This window comes from Dermochelys coriacea, chromosome 3 (assembly GCF_009764565.3).
Source record: "Dermochelys coriacea isolate rDerCor1 chromosome 3, rDerCor1.pri.v4, whole genome shotgun sequence".
Taxonomy (NCBI): Eukaryota; Metazoa; Chordata; order Testudines; family Dermochelyidae; genus Dermochelys; species Dermochelys coriacea.
The window spans coordinates 5803513-5825676 of NC_050070.1; the positions used below are offsets into that span (position 1 = coordinate 5803513).

The 22164-nt window shown below is 51.3% G+C and overlaps 1 protein-coding gene across 2 annotated transcripts in view; it reads left to right on the forward strand.

Moving 5' to 3' along the window:
* The window catches only part of ADCY3 (adenylate cyclase 3), a 106166-nt gene extending 88171 nt beyond the window's left edge, over positions 1-17995 (forward strand). For both annotated transcript variants that reach the window (XM_043510062.1, XM_043510063.1), the window contains exons 9-20: positions 81-223; positions 801-962; positions 3074-3161; positions 4279-4395; positions 7259-7518; positions 8119-8200; positions 9104-9262; positions 12480-12626; positions 14066-14185; positions 14368-14494; positions 16030-16154; positions 16891-17995. In XM_043510062.1, coding sequence (XP_043365997.1) covers positions 81-223; positions 801-962; positions 3074-3161; positions 4279-4395; positions 7259-7518; positions 8119-8200; positions 9104-9262; positions 12480-12626; positions 14066-14185; positions 14368-14494; positions 16030-16154; positions 16891-17073 — 1713 coding nt within the window. In that variant the 3' untranslated portion in view covers positions 17074-17995. The remainder of the gene's footprint in view (positions 1-80; positions 224-800; positions 963-3073; positions 3162-4278; positions 4396-7258; positions 7519-8118; positions 8201-9103; positions 9263-12479; positions 12627-14065; positions 14186-14367; positions 14495-16029; positions 16155-16890) is intronic.
* The last annotated feature ends 4169 nt before the right edge of the window (positions 17996-22164 follow it).

Genomic DNA, 22164 nt, shown 5'->3' on the forward strand with positions numbered 1-22164 from the left:
TTCTGGTTTTGTCAGCCAGTAACCCCGGGGGTTTGCCTTCATCTGACTCTCCCCCCCCGCCTACCCCCCTCCCCCCGCAGGTGGTGAACCCCTCCTTCCCCAACCCCCGGCGGCGCCTGCGCCTGCGTGACCTGGCCGAGAGAGTCGTCGACGCCTCGCAGAACGAGCAGGAGCTCAACAACCTGCTCAACGAAGCCCTGCTGGAGAGGGAGTCGGTGCAGGCGTGAGTGGTCCCAGCCCCTCCGTGTCACGGGGGGCTCCCCAGTGCAGCCTGGCTACAGGGACCCAGTCCCAGCCCCACTGGGTCATGGGGGGCTCCCCAGTGCAGCATGGCCAGGACCCGCCCAGCCAAGTCAAACCTGCCATAGTGTCCTCCTCAGCCCAGAGACTAACTGAGCTGCAATGGATCTGCTCTCCTTGCACCGCTAACGGCGGTTACAGGCACTGCGTATCAGTCGGCCCAGCGGTGCCCTGGGAACAACGGCCGGGTATGGTGTGTGTCTCAAACAGCACCAGGATGCCATTGATTGAAGGTGCTGTTCCCCTACCTCCCCCTGTGGGGGCTGTACCCTTTGCCCCCAGATACCCTGTCCTCTCCCACAAATCCTCTTCCTCTCTCCTGGATGCTCTTCCTCTCCCCTCCTCCCTGGGATGCTCTGTCCCACGGCCCTCCTTTCTTTCCTCATGGTGATGGCAATGCCCTTGCAGCAGTCCCCCAGCAGAGTAAGGACCCTCCCTCTCCTTTTCCCCTTTGCCAACGGCCTCCAGCATCTCACTGGGGTTCGCGGTGTCTCCGGCAGGCTGAAGGGGAAGTACACCTACCGCCTCTCCATGCGTTTCATCAACCCGGAGATGGAGACGCGCTACTCCGTGGAGAAGGAGAAGCAGAGCGGGGCTGCCTTCAGCTGCTCCTGCATGGTGCTCTTCTTCACCGCCCTGGTGGAGATCTTAATCGATCCCTGGTGAGCAGGTCGATCTGGGCAAGGAGCAGGGGCTGTGTCTGTGCAGCCCCTGGTACAACAGGGCTCTGCGCTGGGTTGGGGGCCTCAAGGGCTGGGAAGGATTACTCTGCCCCACCCCTCACCCTGGGCAGAGCTGTAGAATGGGCCAGGTGCATCACTTCCTATACATATTCCCCCAGAGGCCTGGTTGATTCCTCCTGGGCTGGACTTGTATGTGGCTGTATTCACCTGAGGTGTCCTAGAAACCCAGGGAGGTTGGGGTGAGCAGGCCTGGCTCCCAGAAGGTGTGTTTGGCAGGGAGATGGAGCAAATACAGCACAGGCAGTGGCAGTTAAAGCTTCCCCGGTATCATCCTGCTCCAGCTCCTCAGCTCTGACCTAGAGGGACCAGCTCTTGGGAGGCACTGGGCTTTCTTTCCATAGCCTGCGGGGTCCTTGCCCTCTGGGCTGAGACTGCCAGCCAGGATGCTGACTGCAGGGGTAGCCTATATAATGTGAACCCCAGATCTCAGGGACTGGGCTGAGACCTTCCCCAAACTCATTTCACATAGGCCACTCTACAGCCCATCAAGCGGCATCTGTCTTGAATGACTCTTGCCAGGCTGCAGCAGGTACCGTGGCTATGGAGAATTCCCTGGGCCCTCAGCCCCCAGGTTTTCCTCTTTTCTCTCTGGCTGCTCTTGGGCTCTCCCGGGAGCACCACCTGTTCTGAGAGCAGCCGCCAGGGGAAGTCGAGCCGGCCAGTGGGGCGGTTTGCCGGACGAGAGCCACTGGCTGTGGGAGCAGAGCCTCTACCCTACTCAGAGCACAAAGCACTGCAGCTTGTCCTCACTACATCCTATTGACAATCGCCTCTGCCCGCACTCCTGGGGAAGGGCAATCAAATAATGAATCGACGGGACCAAGTGACCGTGCAGTGCCAGCCTCCCTCACTATCTGATTGTGGGCAGGTTGCCATGGGAATGCCCGGTGAGAACATGCATTTGCCATGCTGCTCCAGGGCTGGTACCTGCCTCAAGCCTAGCAGGAAAGTGACTGTGTGGCCCTAATGCTTAAATCGTTAGCTCTCCAGGGCAAGGCCTGTATGTGTTCCCTATGTGTTCGGAAAGCCCTGGGTGCTACATGGCTGTTGTACACCATCAAAGTTACCTGTTATTTCTTGAAGGGGAATGGCAAGTGGGAATGGGGCAAAGCCCAGAAATTGGCACTGCTGTGAAAAGCCCCTGGCTCTTCTGGCTTCACTAGAGCTCCCCTGAAGACCTTCTCTTTGGGACTGCAAGGTCCTTCCAGCAGGGGCTTTGTTTAGACGTCTGTCCTGCACAGAACCACGCCCACTGTTGGTGCTTTGCAAATTCTTGTTGTCCACACTGTTGCTACAGGGGGCGGGGATGCTGGAAAAGCCAGCCAGTTTTCACAGGAGTTGGAAGGATTTTTAGGAAGCTTAGTTAAAAGTGTGTTGAATAACATCCCCTCTTCTCCCCACACTCTCAGGGACTAATATGGGCCCTGTTCCTGTAGTATCTGAGCACTTCACAACCCTTCATGTAGTTATCTCTTCAGCAGCCCTGTTATCCCTATTGTACAGATGGGAAACTGAGGCACAGAGAGGTATGTGACTTGCCCATGATCACACTGAGTCTGTGGCTGAGCTGGGAATTAAACCCTTGTCTCCCAAGTCCCAGGCTAGCGCTTTGTCATCCTCTTGCTCTCATATATATTCCCCCTCAAGAGTTGGCCACACCACAGACCCTCTTCCACATCAGCTGGAGGAGTAGCCAGTCTAGTTACTGTCTGCAATCAACATCTGTTAGCCCCGTGTCTGCTTTGCCTTTTGAGAACATGAGCTTGGGAAGTGACCTGCAGCTTTCTCAGCCCCATGCTGGCTACTTTCTGTCCTCTGCTTGCGTTGCGTGGCCCGCTCTTCCTAGCCCTGCTGCAGGCTCTCTGCGCTGTTCATGCTGGTGGTGCAGAACCGAGTGAAACATACTCAGCAATCTGATATTGCTGTGAAAAGCAGTGGAGTCCTGTGTGAACCCACTGGGCTGTGTGGGTAGCACCGTCACTGGAATAATCTCCCACAGGGCTGGTTTTTGACTCTCTCTTTCTCTGCAGGTTGGTGGCCAATTATGTGACGTTTGTAACTGGAGAGATCCTGCTGCTCATCCTGACTCTCTGCTCTCTGGCTGCCATTTTCCCCAGGGTAAGAGGACAGAGGACCTGCTCCTGAAAGGTGCTGAGCACCCACGACTCTGAACGAGTCAGTGGAAGTGGATGGAATCCGCCCTTCTCAACTGTGTGTCATAGGCCCCATATTGCTAATAGCTAATGGAGAGTCCCCTTTAGTTCTGGTCACAGAGGGAGGAACTTTTGCAGTGGGAGGGTCTGTCTCCACATAAGAACGGCCATACTGGGTGAGACCAAAGGTCCATCTAGCCCAGTATCCTGTCTTCTGAGAGTGGCCAATGCCAGATGCTTCAGAAGGAATCAACATAACAGATAATCATCCAGTGACCCCATCCCCTGTCGCCCATTCCCAGCTTCTGGCAAACAGAGGCTGGAGACACCATCCTTGTCCATCCTGGCTAATATCCATTGCAGGACCTATCCTCCAATCCTTCATGTGCTCTGAAGTCCTTCGTGACCATGGATTTGTTGAAATGTTGTAAAGATCAGTCCTACAAAAGCAGAAACCTACTGAAACATTTTGGTGTCCTTGAGTTACTAGTTCCTCCCCCTTGACCAGCTGTTTCTCTTTGGCCCAGTATCCATCACTACATCCAACAACGCTGCCTTAGCTGGATGTTTCTCCTAAAGCGATCGGCGCTGAAACAGTGAACTATGTTACCACTGTAATGCTCATCATTCAGCTGTGGGGTCAACCCCCCCTGACGCTGAGGTGAATGGCGCAGTTCATACCTCTGTTGTTTCGGGCTGTCTGCAGATTCAGGAAGGCAGCACTGCTTTGTGTTTGGTAGGGTTCTTTCACAGGGGTAATGGTGAGAAAGCTAATTGAAAGCTGAGATTGTGGGCCGCCCAATTTCAACCAGGGGCGCACCCTTCATCCAGAAACTTCCAGAAAACATGGGGTTCTGGAGATAATTGATGGCAATATAGACTTCTCTCACCACAGTGTGATGCGGGGGTTAACAATTGGGTCCACATTCTCAAAGGCATTTAGGCCTCTAACTCCCATTGAAATGAATGTTGACAAAGCACTTTGGAATTCTTGGTGCCAGCTACTTACAAGACGCCCATCATCATAGCCTCTGGGCTGATGGGCTGAGATTCACGTCATTAAAAACATCTTCTCTTCATAGGTATTTCCCAAAAAACTCGTAGCCTTTTCCACTTGGATCGACAGGACCCGGTGGGCCCGGAACACATGGGCCATGTCAGCCATCTTTATCCTCACCATGGCTGACATCGTGGATATGGTGAGAACCCTCTCCCCTCCCCCCGTTGCCATTTTCCCTGCCAACTCACACCAGCATGTGAGGTTGCTCCATTGGGTGTCTCGGAAGAAAAGTCTATCGACATCCAAAATCAAATGCATGAGTACAAAATGGGGAATACCTGGCTAGAGGGTTGTACGGCCGAAAAGGATCCAGGGTTATAGTGAGTCACAAATTGAATCTGAGTCAACGATGTGATGCAGTTGTGAAAAAGGCTAATATTATTTGGGTGTGTATTAACAGGAGTGTCGTCTGTAAGACATGGGAGGTAATTGTTCCACTGTACTCCGCACTGGTGAGGCCTCGTGTGGGGCACTGTCACTTTAAGAAAGATGCGGATAATCTGGAGAGATGTGGATAAACTAGTATTTAGAACAGTGGTTCTCAACCAGGGGTTCACGTACCCTAGGCGTATCCAGAGATCTTCCAGAGGGTACATCAGCTCGTCTAGATATTTGCCTAGTTTCACAATGGGCTACATAAAAAGCACTAGCAAAGTCAGTAGAAACTAAAATTTCATACAGACAATGCAAAAAGAAAAGGAGTACTTGTGGCACCTTAGAGACTAACGAATTTATTTGAGCAAAAGCTTTCGTGAGCTAAGCTCAAATAAATTTGTTAGTCTCTAAGGTGCTACAAGTACTCCTTTTCTTTTTGCAAATACAGACTAACACGGCTGCTACTCTGAAATACAGACACTGATTTGTTTTGTACACAGCTGTATTTATATTCTAATTGATTTATTTTATAATTATATGGTAAAAAGGAGAAAGGAAACTATTTTTGCAGTCACAGTGTGCTGTGACACTTTTGTCTTTTTATGTCTGATTTTGTAAGCAAGCTGTTTTTAACTGAGGTGAAACTTGGGGATACACAAGACAAATCAGACTCCTGAAAGGGGGACATTAGTCTGGGAAGGTTGAGAGCCACTGCTTTAGAAAACCTGATCTATGAAGAAAGGTTAAAAAAACAGGGCATATTGTAAGAAAAAAAGGCTAACTGGGACCTGACAACAGTCATCAGCTGATAAGGGCTGTTATAAAGAGGAGGTGATCAGTTGCTCTCCATGTCCACTGGAGGTAGGACAAGAAGGGATGGGTTTAACCTGCAGCAAAGGAGATTTAGATGAGATATTAGGAAAACCTTTCTAAAGCCAGTTACGCTCTGGAACAGGTTTCCAATGGAGATGTGGAATCCCCATCACCGGAGGTTTTAAGACCAGGTTGGAAAACCCCTGTCCGGGATGGTCCAGGTTCACTTGGTCCTGCCTCTGCGCAAGGGGCTGGACTCGATGACTTGTTGAGCTCCCTTCCAGCCTGAGAGGCCCATTAGCTCCACTGGGTCCTGCGAAGCCATGGTGTATCTCCATGCCTGGGCTGGGTTTGGACCACGCTGCCTATTTATAAACCTCTCGATGTGGGTGGCTGACCCCATCCTGGCTGCACTGCTGCTGTCCCTAGCCCATGCAGGCAGGGAGCTTGAAATGCCATTACTCAGTTTATATGTCCGTTCTGACCTTCCCATTTCGGGTGCGCCAATAATTGTTCAGAGCACCATGCCCTGCAGGCCATTAAATGAAAATAGCAAAGATCGACGGCAGCCAGACTTCGTTAGCAGTGTTATTAATGGGCGAATCCCTAGGGCCTGATGCCGACGGCCCTTCCGCAGCCGTGTCACTCCACCCCCGATTTACACGGCCGTGAGGACAATCAGACCCAGTGTTTGCATTTACACCAGCTGAACTGATCCTAAACATTCCAGTGCTAAAGCTAGGCTGACCTGAGTGGGACCATGCATCCTCCTCGCTAATTGGAAGCAGGGGCAGCCAGGGAGAGGACAGGTCCCAGCATGCAATGCTCTGCCTTCCTCCTAAGAGCCCAGCATCAACTGATAGGGTGTCTCAGCAGCTCCATGGTCAATGGCAGGGCAGCCCAGACACCTACATTTAACAGAGACCAGGTGCAGCCCGGGGCTCCTGGCAGGTTGCTAAGAGGGGCAGAGCATGGGTATGTCTGGCACAACCACATCATACTTTACAGCAGTGACCTCAGCCATCCTAAAGGGAGGAAACGGGACTTTCCAAGGGCTACAGATTCTTCATAAGGACCCAAGTTCCCATCTAGACACAATCTCCAATTCCTCCTTCCTGACCCCATCTCACTGCCCTGCAGCTGCCTATCAGCTTATGCCCTGAAGCAAGAGGTTTGATCCTCCTCTGGCCATTACCTTATCTTTCCAAGGTCCATATGTGATCAGTGGTGATAACAGTACCCAGCTGTGTGCAGGGGTGACAAAGGGTGGATTTCTGTCTGGGGAAGGCTCTGTAGTGTTTGGCTGGGTTTCCTATAGCACCTGGCCATCTGTGCGGCACGGACAGTCCCTGTTGTGTTTGGGCACCATTATTGCATTAAACCTGGTAACCAGCAGTGGAGCCGTTCACCCCTGAGTCGCTGGTTTAAAGCGAGCCCAGATCAGTGAAAACCATGAGCCCTTACACTCGGAGAGCTATGTGAAAGCCTGGAGAGGTGGGATTCCAGTGCATGGTGGCCGAGGTAGCCACATCACAAGGAAAGCCACCTCATCTGGAACTAACGTGCCGACAAGGACTGCATGGCCCATGTAGCTCAGCTGCCCTCTCTGACCAGGGTCTGAGCAAGGGGGTGGTGCTGCTGCTGCCCATCTCCCATGCAGGCGGGGAGTGCTAAACGCCAGTACTCAGTTTATACTCAGGGCACCGACTTTGAGAAGACCTGGGACTTCAGGCTTGGGCCACTCCAATCCAGTCTGGCCGTTGGTACGTAACAATCTGCAGCCCCTCTCACCCATCCCTCTGCCGCCCCCACAGCTCAGCTGCCTGCAGTTCTACTCCAGCTCCAGCAACAGCACCGCAGGGACCCTGCTGGCGGGGGGCTGTGTGAAGGACCCCAAGTATTACAGCTTCATTGCCGTGCTGGCCCTCATCGCCAGCATCATGCTGGTGCAGGTCAGCCACATGGTCAAGCTCACCCTGATGGTCATGATCACCGGGGCCGTGGGTGTGGTCAACATCTATGCCTGGCAGCAGATCTTCGACGAGTACGATAAGGAACGCTTCCAGGAGAACGTGTAAGGGCATTGGGTCTGGCGGGCATAGAGGGACCGGCCAGCTCTCCAGGAGCAATGTAGAGCTGTTCCTATTATGGTCCTTGTTTGGTCCAGTTTCAGCCCTTCCACCCCTCCCCTGGAGAGACCATTCCACAGCCCAGGATGGGGAGACGTTTCCTGTCCAGTCTCCCCCCTTCTGCACCGATCCATCCCCTCTCTCCCAGTTCTTCCACCCGTGTCGCACCCTAAACAATTCCCTCTCCCTAATGCAAACACACGGCCGTGGCTGCTTAATTGCTTTGGGGGGAAGGGAGTGGCTGTAAACATTGGGTGCTCCCAGCTGGTCCAAAGGCAGCTGTTCGCAGCTGATGGCCGAACGGGACAAGAACTCCTTTCATCAAGTGGCTGTTAGGGTTGTCCCTGTCAGGCCTCTCATGGAGCTGCCCCTGCATCCTTCCAGCAGGGGCTAGCGGGACGAGGGAAAGCCCCTTGAAGGTCTTCAAAGCCCTCATGTGGTCGCTGGGTGCCGGCCTGGGTGTAAGGATGTGCTGGCTGCCATGGAATGGGAGGCAACCCAGCCGTGGTGGGATGAACATGGCTCACTCATCTCTCCTTCGGCAGGTCCACCCTGGTCCCCTCCAAGTACTCCATGACAGTGATGGTCTTCATCATGATGCTCAGCTTCTACTACTTCTCTCGCCATGTGAGTGATCTGTCCAGCTCCCCTTCCTTTTCTGTCCTCACCCTCCTGGGATCCCTGGAGTTCTCCTGGCACAGCCACCAACAGGGCATTGGGACACACAGCCACCTTCCCCTGCACTGCCCCACTGGAGGGTGTTTTCACCCTGTCCCCTGCAGAGCCCCCTCTCTCTCTGTTCTGGAGTTCTCCTACATGCATTCCTCCCCTCCCAAGTCACTTACGTCTCTGCCTCTCTCTCTTCCATCTCTGCCCTCCCTTCTCCTTTGCGGTTTCTCTTGGTTCCTTTTCTCACTTGGTCCTAGCCCTTCTCTAGCTCCCTGCAACCCAGTGCTGAGCAGGAAGGGTTTGGCAAGGTTTCCCTCCCCCACCTCCTTATTCCCCCCTGTACCTGCATTTCCCTCTTTCCCCTCTCTTTGTTCTCTCTCTCTCTCTCTTTCTCTCACACTGCCCTGCCCTCTTGCTGGAGCCATGAGTGGCCCAAAGATCCATCAGGAGCCATGTCCATCTGTTTTGTGCCTAGCTGCTGGAGACCATCTTTGTATGGCTCTTGGATGGTGTAGCACTCTCTGAAAGGGCTACCTTCGCACAGCAGCCAGGAAGCCCATAGCCTGCTGACCTGTAAAGCTCCCACCTGTGGGTGTTGGAGTGACTGCGTCACCGCAGTGAAAAGCTCAGTGCAGGGGAGATGGGGGCGGGGCAGTGAGAGGCAGTGGGGTTGAGTGGTTAGAGCAGAGAACTGGGTGGCGGGACTCTTGCGTTCCGTTCCTGGCTCTGCCACAGACATGCCCGCGGTACTGTAAGTGAGTCCTGCCCCAGCCCTGCGCCTCAGTGAGCCCATGGGGAGGTCGCTGCGTCTGAAGCACTGTAAGGCCCTGCCTGACTCTGCGGTACTTGCCCCTCCTGCAGGTGGAGAAGCTGGCCAGGACGTTGTTCCTGTGGAAGATTGATGTCCATGACCAGAAGGAGCGGGTGTATGAGATGAGGCGCTGGAACGAGGCTCTTGTCACCAATATGTTGCCGGAGCATGTGGCCCGGCATTTCCTGGGCTCTAAGAAACGGGACGAGGTGAGAACAGGCGAGCCAGACATTGTGACATGGGGAGAACTGAAGTTTCCAGTCTCCTTCCATTGGCCTCCCAGCCCAAGCCAGAGAATCCTAGAAATCAGAGATGGAAGGAAACTTACCTAGGCCCTGCACTCAAAGCCAGTGCTACGGTATTCCCTGCACATCTGCCTCCGCAGCTTGCCCCAGCTGTGATGGCTGCCCGCTGTCCAGCCTTCCCTGCTCCATGCGGGTGAAGGACCCAGTCTCTGGTCATGCCGGATCCGTGAAGGCTTCTCACAGAGTAGTGAACTCAGCCTGAGTGAGCAGCGTGGGGCTCACAGGAGTGCCTCCTTCTCCTGCCAGCTGTGCAAGCAGCAGGGTGAAGGAGTGCCAGCCACCCTGTACTGGAGGAGAGGGGAGGGACAGGTGCACAGAAATGAGGGATCGAAAAAGCCAATGAGGTGACCTGGTCCAGCTTCTCCCCCAAATCGCCCCCACATCAGCAGAAGTTGGGCTGGGCGGGCTGGAGAACGAGAAGCTGTCTGAGGCATTCCTGTGTTGCCCAGTGGAGTGGGCACTGGGCTAGGGGAATGACTCTCCAGCGCATGCTCTAAAACCAACGGTGTGGCCACAGCGCCCTGGGCAGCTGCCTGAGCACAGCCCCGGCTGAGATCCGAGGCACGTACTTGGGCGGCTCACTTGAGCCGCCGTCGCGGCCACCCTGCTAGTGTCAGCGCGCTAGCTCAAGCAGAGCTAATATGTGTACGCCCACCTGAGCTGGGCATCACACCTCCCAGCTGCCATGTAGACGGACCTCAACACTCAACCCCAACCCTGGAGTCTAAAGCCAGCGCAGTCACTGATCTCGTGGGGGACCTCAGGCAAGTCCCTTAATCTCGCTGGATCTCAGTTCTGGAAAGTAGGGATGAGGCTATCTACCTCCCGGGGAGCTGTGAGGATAAATCGATTAATGACTGTGCACGAGGCGGGCCAGAGAAGCCCCTTAGCACATTGGATCATATGGGCAGATTGAGAGGAGCGGCTGGGGTCTGTGCCCCAGTTTTAAAAAGCTGGGTGCCTTTCCTGTGGAAGTCAGCTCCACCCCATTCACTACAACTCTCTTCACCGTGAGACCAAAACCAGCCCCCACCAGGAGAAATGGGGGGAGGAGGGGGTCTCCCAAGGGCCGGAGCTGACACCCCCTGTGCGGAGTGGGGTGGATGCCATTTTCTGTCGCGCTTCTAAGGGCAAAGCTGAACCTCTCTTGGCCTCTGTGTGGCCAGCTGTAAAAAAAACAGGCACTGATGCCCCACAGGGGTTTGTGAGGGGCCTGAGATCTGTACGTGAGTGATGTTATGGAGGCACCCAAGCTGCTCCCGGGGGATCCCTTCACTAACCCTTGTGCTGTGCCCAGCCAGCCCCGTGGAATGCTGACCAGTAGGTTAGATAGGGAGTGCCCACTGCTATTACTCAGCCCCACCCAATGGGCTTTGGGAGGAAATTGACCAGTGGGCGCATAGGTAAGTTTATGGCTCAGTGGAGCCAGGGGAGTTCACAGGGTGACCAAGCTGGGAGGAGTTTTGTCAGTTGCTCATTGGGATTGTCTACGCTGCAGTTAAAGACTCGTGGCTGGCCCATGTCTGCTGACGTGGGCTCACACTAAAGGGTAGTTTAATTGCAGGGTAGTTGTTCTGGCTCGGGTGGGAGCCTGAGCTCTGGGACAACCTCTTGTGGGGTCCCAGAGCCCAGGCTGTAGCCCGGGAGAGCTGACACGAGCCATCCGCAGGTGTTTAACTGCAGTGTGTAGCCATACCCTTCAATGTGCTAGAGTGGGGGTTCTCAAACTTTTGTACTGGTGACCCCCTTTCCCATAGCATGCCTTTGAGGCGACCCACCCTTATAAATTAAGAACACTTTTTTATATAGTTAACACCATTATAAATGCTGGAGGCAAAGCAGATCATAAATGATCTGGAGGATGGTGTGGATTGCACTCTCAGCAAATTTGCGGATGATACTAAACTGGGAGGAGTGGTAGATACGCTAGAGGGGAGGGATAGGATACAGAAGGACCTAGACAAATTGGAGGATTGGGCCAAAAGAAATCTAATGAGGTTCAATAAGGATAAGTGCAGGGTCCTGCACTTAGGATGGAAGAATCCAATGCACCGCTACAGACTAGGGACCGAATGGCTCGGCAGCAGTTCTGCGGAAAAGGACCTAGGGGTGACAGTGGACGAGAAGCTGGATATGAGTCAGCAGTGTGCCCTTGTTGCCAAGAAGGCCAATGGCATTTTGGGATGTATAAGTAGGGGCATAGCGAGCAGATCGAGGGACGTGATCGTTCCCCTCTATTCGACACTGGTGAGGCCTCATCTGGAGTACTGTGTCCAGTTTTGGGCCCCACACTACAGGAAGGATGTGGATAAATTGGAAAGAGTACAACGAAGGGCAACGAAAATGATTAGGGGTCTAGAGCACATGACTTATGAGGAGAGGCTGAGGGAGCTGGGATTGTTTAGTCTGCAGAAGAGAAGAATGAGGGGGGATTTGATAGCTGCTTTCAACTACCTGAAAGGGGGTTTCAAAGAGGATGGCTCTAGACTGTTCTCAATGGTAGCAGATGACAGAACGAGGAGTAATGGTCTCAAGTTGCAATGGGGGAGGTTTAGATTGGATATTAGGAAAAACTTTTTCACTAAGAGGGTGGTGAAACACTGGAATGCGTTACCTAGGGAGGTGGTAGAATCTCCTTCCTTAGAGGTTTTTAAGGTCAGGCTTGACAAAGCCCTGGCTGGGATGATTTAACTGGGACTTGGTCCTGCTTTGAGCAGGGGGTTGGACTAGATGACCTTCTGGGGTCCCTTCCAACCCTGATATTCTATGATTCTATGATTCTATGATTCAGGGTTGGGGTGGAGGCTGACAGCTCGTGACCAACCCGGCCCCCCCCATGTAATAACCTCACGACCCCCGAGGGGGGCCTGACCCCCACTTTGAGAACCCCTGTGCTAGAGCGATTAGGGCTGCAGGTTTAATAAGGAGCCGGGTAGCAGAAGCAGTTGCACTGTACAGAACTAGTGAGCCCAGGAGATGGCTTGGACTGCCCTAGAATAATAAGCAGGTTGGCTCCGTGGCATCTCTGGGTGTCCTCCCCTGGCTGGGTACAGCTAATATAGTGTAATACACGAGAGTGCACTGCAGGCCTGAGTGACAGGCCTGCTTCCTGGTCCCGCAGGAGCTGTACAGCCATTCCTACGATGAAATTGGCGTCATGTTTGCCTCCCTCCCAAACTTTGCTGACTTCTACACAGAGGAGAGTATCAACAACGGCGGGATCGAGTGTCTGCGCTTCCTCAACGAGATCATCTCAGACTTCGACGCGGTGAGTCCAGCCTGGGCGCCAGCCTTCCCCAATGCCGGTCGGACGCTGGTCCTTCAAGGAGCACTTGGGAGGGTGTAGTCTGGAAGTGAAACGTAGGCCACCCCACGGGCATACAGAGATCTTTCCTGGCCAAGCTGAGCAACTGTCTCTCCTTGTGGGGTCCCCTTGCTGAGACTGCTATTGGATGGGACTGTAAGCAGCCTTAGTTTGGGGCCAGCACCTTCCCATTGCCAGCTGTCCAGATGTGCATTCCCTACTGCTGCCCATCCCATCTGGAGCCAAGCTTCACGCCCTGGAGACTACAGATCCCAGCATGCAATGCTGCACCAGGTTCTGAGCAGCCTCCCCTTGGTCCCAGAGAGAGCAGTGCATGCTGGGCTGTGTGGTATCCATGAGCTGCATGTCCAGAGTCAAGGGGAGGGTAACTGTGCTCCCAGTGTAGAGCTCAACTGGTTGCAGGATGCGTTTTGGCCTCTCCAAAAGAAGCCTGCAGCCAGGGCATCAGTAGATAAAATGAGCCTGTGATTCTGCTAACCAGCCACAAGGTGTCACTGTTGGTGTTCGGAACAGCTGCGGGGGGGGGAGGTGGTTCATAATTCTGAAATGTTGGTAACTCTGAATAAAACGTTGTGGCTCTTGCACACGTTCACAACCGAACATTGACTGAATACAGCTTTTAAACTGTACCGTGCAGAAGAATAAGGAAAAGTTATTTATTTGTTCCCATAATATAAGAACTGGGGGCCACCAAATGAAATGAATGGGCAGCAGGTTTAAAACAAATAAAAGGAAGTTCTTCTTCACGCAGTGCACAGTCAACCTGTGGAACTCCTTGCCTGAGGAGGTCGTGAAGGCTAGGACTATAACAGGGTTTAAAAGAGAACTGGACAAATTCATGGAGGCTAAATCCATTCGCTAGGATGGGTAAGGAATGGTGTCCCTAGCCTCTGTTCATCAGAGGGTGGAGATGGATGGCAGGAGAGAGATCACATGATCATTATCTGTTAGGTTCACTCCCTATGGGACACCTGGCATTGGCCTCTGTCGGTAGACAGGATTCTGAGCTGCATGGACCTTTGGTCTGACCCAGTATGGCCGTTCTTATGTTCTTAAGAAAAATGCTGCTTTTACCCATCTTAATTTAAACGAAACAAGCACAGAGTTTCCTTACCTTGTCAAATCCTTTTTTTGTTAGTAGTTTATGTTTAACACAGCACTGTACTGTAGCTGCTTTTTGTTTGTCTCTGCTGCTGCCTGACTGCATACTTCTGGTTCCAACTGTGGTGTGTGGTTCACCGGCCAGTTCGTAACTCTGAGGTTCAACTGTAACTACAGCTAATTCTGGCCTGACACAAGTTCCTGTAACCTCACCACTCAGCCTTTGAGCTGTTTTTCCAGCCACCTCCTTTGTTTGTGGCTTTGTCTCCTGTATCTCACAGCTCCTGGATGATCCCCAGTTCCGGTGCATCACCAAGATTAAAACTATTGGAAGCACCTACATGGCTGCTTCTGGAGTGACCCCTGATGTCAATACCAATGGCTACAACACCACCATAAAGGTACAGGGACAGCAAAGAGAGGGAGATTGGGGAGGAGATGAATTGGGCTGTCTGAGAACTCAGGCCTGATGGGGAAGGATGGAGAAAGAGGAATGGGACAGGCTGATCACTGCCTCCTGGGGTGTGGGAGGGTCTTTTTACCTCCCTCAACCTCTGCCCTTCGCTTTGCACTGCCCTTGCAGAAAGAGGAGCTCTCGGAGAAGGAGCGTTGGCAGCACTTAGCTGATTTGGCCGACTTTGCCTTAGCCATGAAAGTGACCCTGATGAACATTAACTACCAGTCGTTCAACAACTTCATGCTCCGAATAGGCAAGTGCTGTGCCGTGGGAATGACTGGAGTCTGCTGACTAGGTGGGAGATTGAATGGGGATATCCACACTCCAGCACTCTGAGACCAACCAGCCCAGCAATCAGAGAAGGGCTTCAACTCCAATCCCTGCATGCGGAGCACTAAGCTGTCACTGAAGTATCTGTGTCTTGTTTTCTTTCATTTGTGAATTCCTTTAGGGCAAGGCCTTTAGTTTGTCCCATTACTCCCCCTGCCGCTTTCCAGGTGAGCAGAGACATGGTAGAGTGACTATCAAGCAGATCATTTATTGTGACTGCTGGCCATAGACAGACTCTGTGGTTCCCCCTAGCTCCCAGACTGGCTTGTGTCAGCACCCAGGGTCTCCTTAAGGCCTGACCTGGACTATGCAGCCGTAGAATGGATTGCTGAGCACTCTATGCTGGCATGGCAGCAGTGCTATCCCGTGATTAGAGTAGGGAGCCAGAGACACTCGACTTTTAATCCCAGCCCTGAGTGTGACTTGCTGTGAGGCTGTGGACACGTTGCACCCCTTTCGGGGCCTCGGTTTCCCCATATGGAGCTGCTAATACATAGCTATATCTCAGGAGTGGGATAAGGATGAATTGTTTGCACAGAGGTGTGAAGCACTAAGTGGTAGCACTCATAGAAGTATGAAATGGAAGAACCTTGATAATGGGCCCAGCCCCTTTTAGGGCAGGGTGTAGGCCCCACCAGAGCATGTCTCCAGTGGCATCCACTGTTCCCAGGAACAGACAGTGTTCCACAGATCAGCCATCAACATGTTTCTCTGTGGCCTGAGTGCAGCATAGTGTATGAGAACCCCGAACCCCTATGGGCTGCTGAAACATTTACAGAGCTGATCCCAGCCCCGTAGCACCACTACGGGTCAGTTGTCAATAAGACTTAATATATTTATTTTAAAGCAACTATTACATAGAAGGGGAGAGCAAGGCTTAATGAAGATGCAGCCAGCAGCGCTGGGCTGGTTACCGCCAGGAATCTTACCATGAGCATGGCAGGAGCTCTGGGAGAGTTGCTCTGATGCTAGTGCTGGGGGCTTGTAGCTGAAAAGTAGGGGACCAGTAGCATGGGGACAGGGAGCAGATAGGGGCTGGAGAAAGGATCATCACTGCAGGGCTCCTGCTGGAGGCTGGAGCGCTACTTGCCACTTCAGCCAAACACTGCTTTTTAGAAAAACTTCTAGGGGGACCATCACTTAAATGCAAAAACTTAAAGTATGTGCACCATTGTGGTGTGTGCTGGCACCACAGATGAGTACTAGGGTTGTGGGTGCATGATGTGTGTGTGTGTGAGAGAGAGATAGCACCCATGCGTGTGATAGTGCCATGGCTACTGTGTACCTGCAGTATGTATTGTGGATGATGCTGGGGTGCCGCCTATGGCATGTGATGTAGCACGTGTGGGTGCCCTGTATGTTTGTGCATTTTTGCTCCTCTGCACCCAGGGCAAAGGCTCCCTCCCCACTACAGGATCCAGGTAGTAAAGTCAGGTTGTCCTTATGCCCGATTTCCAGGCATGAATAAAGGGGCGGTGCTGGCAGGAGTGATCGGTGCCCGCAAACCACACTATGACATTTGGGGGAACACGGTGAATGTGGCCAGCAGGATGGAGTCAACGGGCGTGATGGGGAACATCCAGGTGGGTGAGCACATCCCCCTCAGAAACGCCAGGCATGACCTGTTTCAGTTCAGATGAAAGTTGTGAGCTAGTGAAAATAGGAGGGTGGAATGGAAATGCTTAGGTAACCTTAACCCTAGCACTGATAGACACTGAGAAAGGGACAGCCCTAGGAGACAGCAATTGCAGTTTGACAGACAGGGTGGTGTGACATATCAGCGCAAGAGTGAGTGCATGTAGCCCTGGAGACGGGAGCTAACTGACAGAGTCAGGTTTGGAGAATGAGTTCACCTGACTGGTAGAGGCTGTTCCAGGCCTAGGGGCCAGTGCAAAAATGAGGAAGCAAGCTGCAAGTGATGGGAAGGAGGAGAGACTGGGCAGAGGGAAAGGCACGGTTGCGTGAAGGAGCACAGAGGGAGACACAAAATCAGAAGTAGGGATTCCTATGTCAACCATTACACTTGGGGAGTGTGGGACAGGAGCTCTGGAACTGTTCCTGGATCTGCTATACCATGAAGTCACTGAACCTCTCAGATGACTCTCTGCAACAAAGTGCCAGCTGGTCCTTGAATGAAAGGGGTGATGTAAACGCTTCATGCCCGGGGTAGAGCCTGCAAGCTGAGGGCGAGGAGTTATAATGGGAAGACGCACATGAAGGGATGTGACCGCCCTTAGCAAGGGCACTGCCCAGTAAACGCAGCCGCGCGGTCACATCTGCCTTAGCACCCCATCACCCTGTGTCTGCTCATCTGTGCAGGTGGTGGAGGAGACCCATCTCGTCCTGAAGGAGTACGGGTTCCGCTTTATGCGCCGGGGGACCATCTACGTCAAAGGCAAAGGGGAGTTGCTGACCTTCTTCCTGAAGGGCCGGGAGAAGCAGGGCTCTTTTGTCAATGGCTCCTCAGTGACTCTTCCACACCAGGTGGTCGACAGCTCATGATGGAGCTGGGCTCCATACTCCCACTAGCGAATGAAGTCCAGTGCCTCCCACTGGTGAAAGACAAGCAGCTTTGAGTGCCCAGCGCGCTAGAAACGAGACTGATAGTAACATCTTTCAACCTAATGTCTAGATTTAAGAGAAACCAACCCCTGGCCTGCTCCTTTTTTCCTGGAGGTTTATCTTAGAGGGGTCTGCTTGACTTCAGCTCCCCATCTGCAGCTTAGCAGAAGGGAGATCGGGGAGGGACTGATCTGATCCCCCTACAGCTCACACACACACACACCAGTGTGCTGATGTGGGTCTGACTGTTCGGAAGCCTCGCGCAGCATTTCAGGAGCGCTCCCAATTGCAGTAGGCTCCTGTGTACCCTGTTAGTGTAATCGAGCGAGGCAGGTGGCATGGATTTAATTTAGTGCCACAGACCCAGCCTCCACTTAGTGTTTGTTGCTAAGAGATAAAAACTCAGGGTGGGTGGTCAGAGGAAAAATCTCTGGTGTGCGCCAGGAGAGCTAAAACAGGAGCACTTGGGCTTTCTGTTAGTTCACACGATGCTCATCCTTGCCCTATGCCACCGTAGCTAGGAGATCAGAGAGAGTGCAATATTTCCTTTGACTTGGAGGTGAAGAAATAAAAACCAATGTTGTGTATTTCAAATATATAAATATATATATAAAAAGATACAGATTGACATTTATATTTTTAATTGTGTCTGTTAGACTATTTGCGGATTTCTCTTTCCGATACTGCCTTGCACTCCGCTCGCTGCTGTTGTCACCTTTGCTGTCGCTTTAAGGACGAGATGGACAGGTATTGGCAAAGAACAAGACTGTTTTATTAAAGCCTTCATCCAATATTCTGTTTGAAAACAAAAGCAGTGTAATCATTTCTCTAGATTCTTGACTAGAACAAGTTGAATTTAAAAGACAGTGATTCTGTGTCTAGTTTGTCCTGAACACTTCCATGCTCTGGCCTAGGCTGCTGGATGGTCAAGTGCCTCGTGGCCTCTCCCCATGAGGGGCTGTGCGCAAACACAGCAAGGAAGGGAAAACACATCCCCACATGAATTTCCACGCCTGTAGTGTAAATACATTCTCTGAGCTGTGAAGCTACTAGGAGAGAGTAATACAAGTCCTTAGCACATGTATAATGCCTTTTCAGCTGGAGGTCAGCAAGCACTTCACAGCGGTGAGTATCATTAGGCCCTTTCCAGATGTGGAAACTAAGGCAAAGAGGCCCTATTTTTAAAGGTATTCAGGGGCCTAAAAGATGTGAATTGGTGCCCAGGGGGCTTTTCAAAAGTGCATAAGGGCTTGTCTACAGGTAAACACTGTGGCAGCACAGCTGACTTTCTCCTGCTGGCATAAGTAATTCATCTCCCTGAGAAGAGGTAGCTAGGTCAATGGAAGAATTAGTCAGTTGACCTAGCACTGGATACATGGGGACTTAGTCCAGCTTAACTACATTGTTCAGGGGTGTGGATTTTTCACATGTGACTAATGTGGTTAAATGGACCTAATTTTCTAGTTAGCCCAGATGTAAGTGACTTGCCCCAAGCTTACTTAGCTGGAAATAAAATCCAAAGGGCTTAACTGACAGCAGTCTTCTTCATCCACTGGACCAGAGCCCTTGTGGGTTTCACTATCATGAACATCACCCAGTCCCAAATTCAGTGGTGGTGTAAATGAAGTGGTAGATGGTCATACTCTAAATAGAGGCAGAAAAGGAGTGTAGCTTGTACAGCTTGCTTGCTCTTGGGAGTAGGGGAAACAAGTAATTTACACCCATTTGGCATGTCACCCTACTATAGGTGGGTGCAGCTTTGCTCAAGGCCAGTGCAGCCACAATTAAAGTGTAGACCTCATGAACCACTGCCTTGCACTGTCACTTACAGCTGTGTAAAGTGGATGTATACACCATCAGACCAGAGGGAGGAGGACAGTTTACTTGTTAAAGATGCCTAGGAGTTGGGAAACCTGGGTTCAAGTCCCTGTTCTGTCACAGATTCCTTCTGAGACTTTATGCAGATCACTTAGAGGATCTGGGCCTAAGGTATTTAGGCTCCTAACTCCCATTGACTTAAATGATCGGGGCCTTAGTCTTGCTGGGTATCCCCCTCTCCCAGCCCCAAAATAGAGATATAGCACTGGCCGATCTTAAAGGGGGTGGTGGTTCTGAAGATAAATGAAGTGTGTGAGGTGATTAGGTAATGGGGAACTGTGTAGTACCTAAAATGGGGTTACTTATACTTTGCCCAGGTGTAAACAGGTAGAGCAAGGCCCCAGCCCTCAGATCACTTCTACAGGCTCCAGCCACTTGTTTTCCCATCTCCAAAAGGGCCAACAAACTTTGCAGAGCCTTGGCTCCCCGCCCCCCCGGCCTCGCCACTCTTTCTTCCCAAATCTAGCTCCACTAGTTCACCCTTGGGAAGAAGGAAAGGTTTCCTCTGGGACTGAGGTTCATAGCCCAGACTCAGGCAGTAGGATGGCTCACAAGGATTGCGAAGAGCTGCTCAAGATCATTTGTTCCTGCATGGTTCCCACATTGCAGGCTGAAGTCGCCTTGGAGAGCCTTGGTCACATTGTCCTAAACCCACCGCCTTGGTGGTCCCAGCAGCTTCTACAGATGTCTCCATTGAAAAGAACCTGTAAAGCTGCTGGAAACAAGGAGGGACTAATGTAGCTCCCCCTCAAACAGGCTACTGTGAAGAAAAGGAAACAGGAACCAGCCACTACTAAGGAACATCTAGGGAAAAAACTAACATAGTAGCATGATCCAGGGACTAAGGGGATCAGAAGATGAGATAGCTGGGCAGTGGATGTTGGGGAGAAGGGCACCAGTGAGCAAGAACATACATATAAGGGACAAGGATGAGAAGGGGAACAGGCATCACAGAAGCATGAGCAGGGAAGTGAGAGGAATAAAAGAATGGAGAGCAATTAATATTTCCAAGCAAAACACTCATTGCATTGGAGATAGTTAAATGAATTAGAGACATTATCTGGCAAAGTAATCACATTAGATGCCAGAGGGATATGATGGCACCAGTAGTGTTCAGAAGGAAACTTTCCTTAGGTTTAGTCCCCTGTCCCCCTTGGAAAAGTTTGAGCCCCTTTGCTATGCAATTCAAACACACTCAGGAACAGACTGACTGCGTAGGTCTCCCTCCATGCCAGGGAAAAGGCCCTTGCTGCTGTCCGTTCTTCAGTGCTAGAAACAAATAGCCTCTGCTACTCCTGTTGCCTACAAGGTATGTCTACAGCGGTGTAGTGGTGTAGACAATCAGGCTTGGGCTGGTGCCTGGGCTCTAAGACCCTGTGAAGTGGGAGGGTCCCAGAGCTTGGGCTGCCAACTTTCTACGCTGCAGTTAAACAGCCCCTTAGCCCAAGTCAGGAGGCCCGGACCAGCGCCAGGTGACTAACTGCAGTGTAGACGTACACCAGCAGCATTTTTATCATGCTAGTGGTCTGACCTCTGTGTTCCATCTAGGTTCTTACAGCGCACCCCTCCTGTTGGAATGCAAGAACTGCTTGCTCCTGGCTGAGGGCTGTCTGAGATCCTGAAAGATCAGGCTTTCTGCACTTTAAGCGACATCCCTAGTTTCCTGCTAATAGGTCAAAGAGCCCTGTAGATTAAGTGGGGGAGAGGGGTGCAATTTGACTGGCTGGTTTTCCTGCCTGTTGCTACCTCAAGAACTGACTGAGTCACTGAAAAATGCACATGCAATAAATGGTTTGTTGTTTCTGTAGTGTCACTCCCACCTCATGTATGGCTGCTCCTGGACTCCTCGGCCCATAGTACCTTTCATTACTTATACCATGAATATAAACACCAAGAAGAAAGCAAAATTATGTAGTGTCACACAACAAGAAACAGGAAGGAATTAAGGCTATTGGGCAAACTTGTTCACACTAAGATCCATTAACTTGTGAAAAGGTCTGAGTGAAATGGGTGAAGCTCTGTTTGAGTAATTTACAATTAGACAAAACAGAAATCAGGCTCCAGGGAACACTCAAACTGACTAAGGGTGTGTGAGCAGTGGACTAGAGGAACTCATTTGCAGTTCTAATACTGGCAGTTTCTGAAAACTAATTTATCTGAAACAGAAGGTCAGTAAGTTCCTTTTCTGATGACTTTTGCCATAACAAAAGTCAATATAACATTAGTAATTATCTGTGATCATTGTTAATCAACCAGGCTTCAGCAGGAACCCGGTCCCTCTATTCTCTGTAATTAATAATTGTTTCTTCCAAGCTAGAGAAGGTTTTTGTGAAGTTAAAACTAAAAATCCTTAGGAAATAATGTTAATTTGTAATACCTGTACAGGATCAGTGTAATCTGTGCCCAGAGACAAGGGGCTGCAGAGCGTCACAGGTGTAGATTTGAGGGCTCCTCTTCCCTATAACATATGGTTAGGTGGACAGGTCATTTCATTCTCACAAAAGGAAGAGAGAAATCCCCCCCATACCTCTCTCTCCCCACAGATATGCTCCTGCATGCTCTGCAGAAATAGAATGGTATTTGCTTGTGTCAAAGCCACACACACACACAATCTGCACACCTAGTCAGCGGCAGATGCCACTAGCAGCAGAGGGAGCAGTAATGGTATTGCACCAGGCAAAAGAAGAAACTGCCTTTCACCATTCTAAAATGCTGTCAGATGTTAGCTGTTATGAACAAAGACATTTTCAGACAGGAATCTAGTTAGAGGCCGTACATTATGCAACAGCAACCTGCAGGAATTTTCTGCAACAATCTGCTCAGTTCTTTCATAAATCTTCATGAGCACCCTCCACAAATTAACTCTGAACATCAGGGGCATAGTCTTCCACTCAGAAATGATGCAGTTGTAATAAAATAAATCTCAGCCAATGTGCCATAGAACTTCAGGTTGCAATTTAAAACGATGGTCAGGTTAAATTTGGACTCCTAAACGATTTTCAAGAGTTTTAATAAACTATTTTTAAAATTCCTCTGAAACAAACCAAAATAAATCAAACATTTCCCTGCTGCATTTGCAACCACTGCAGCACTGGTCTGGTACATGAGAAGTGGGAAGAAAAATTGCCTAGTCAAATATCACTCATCAGGCTT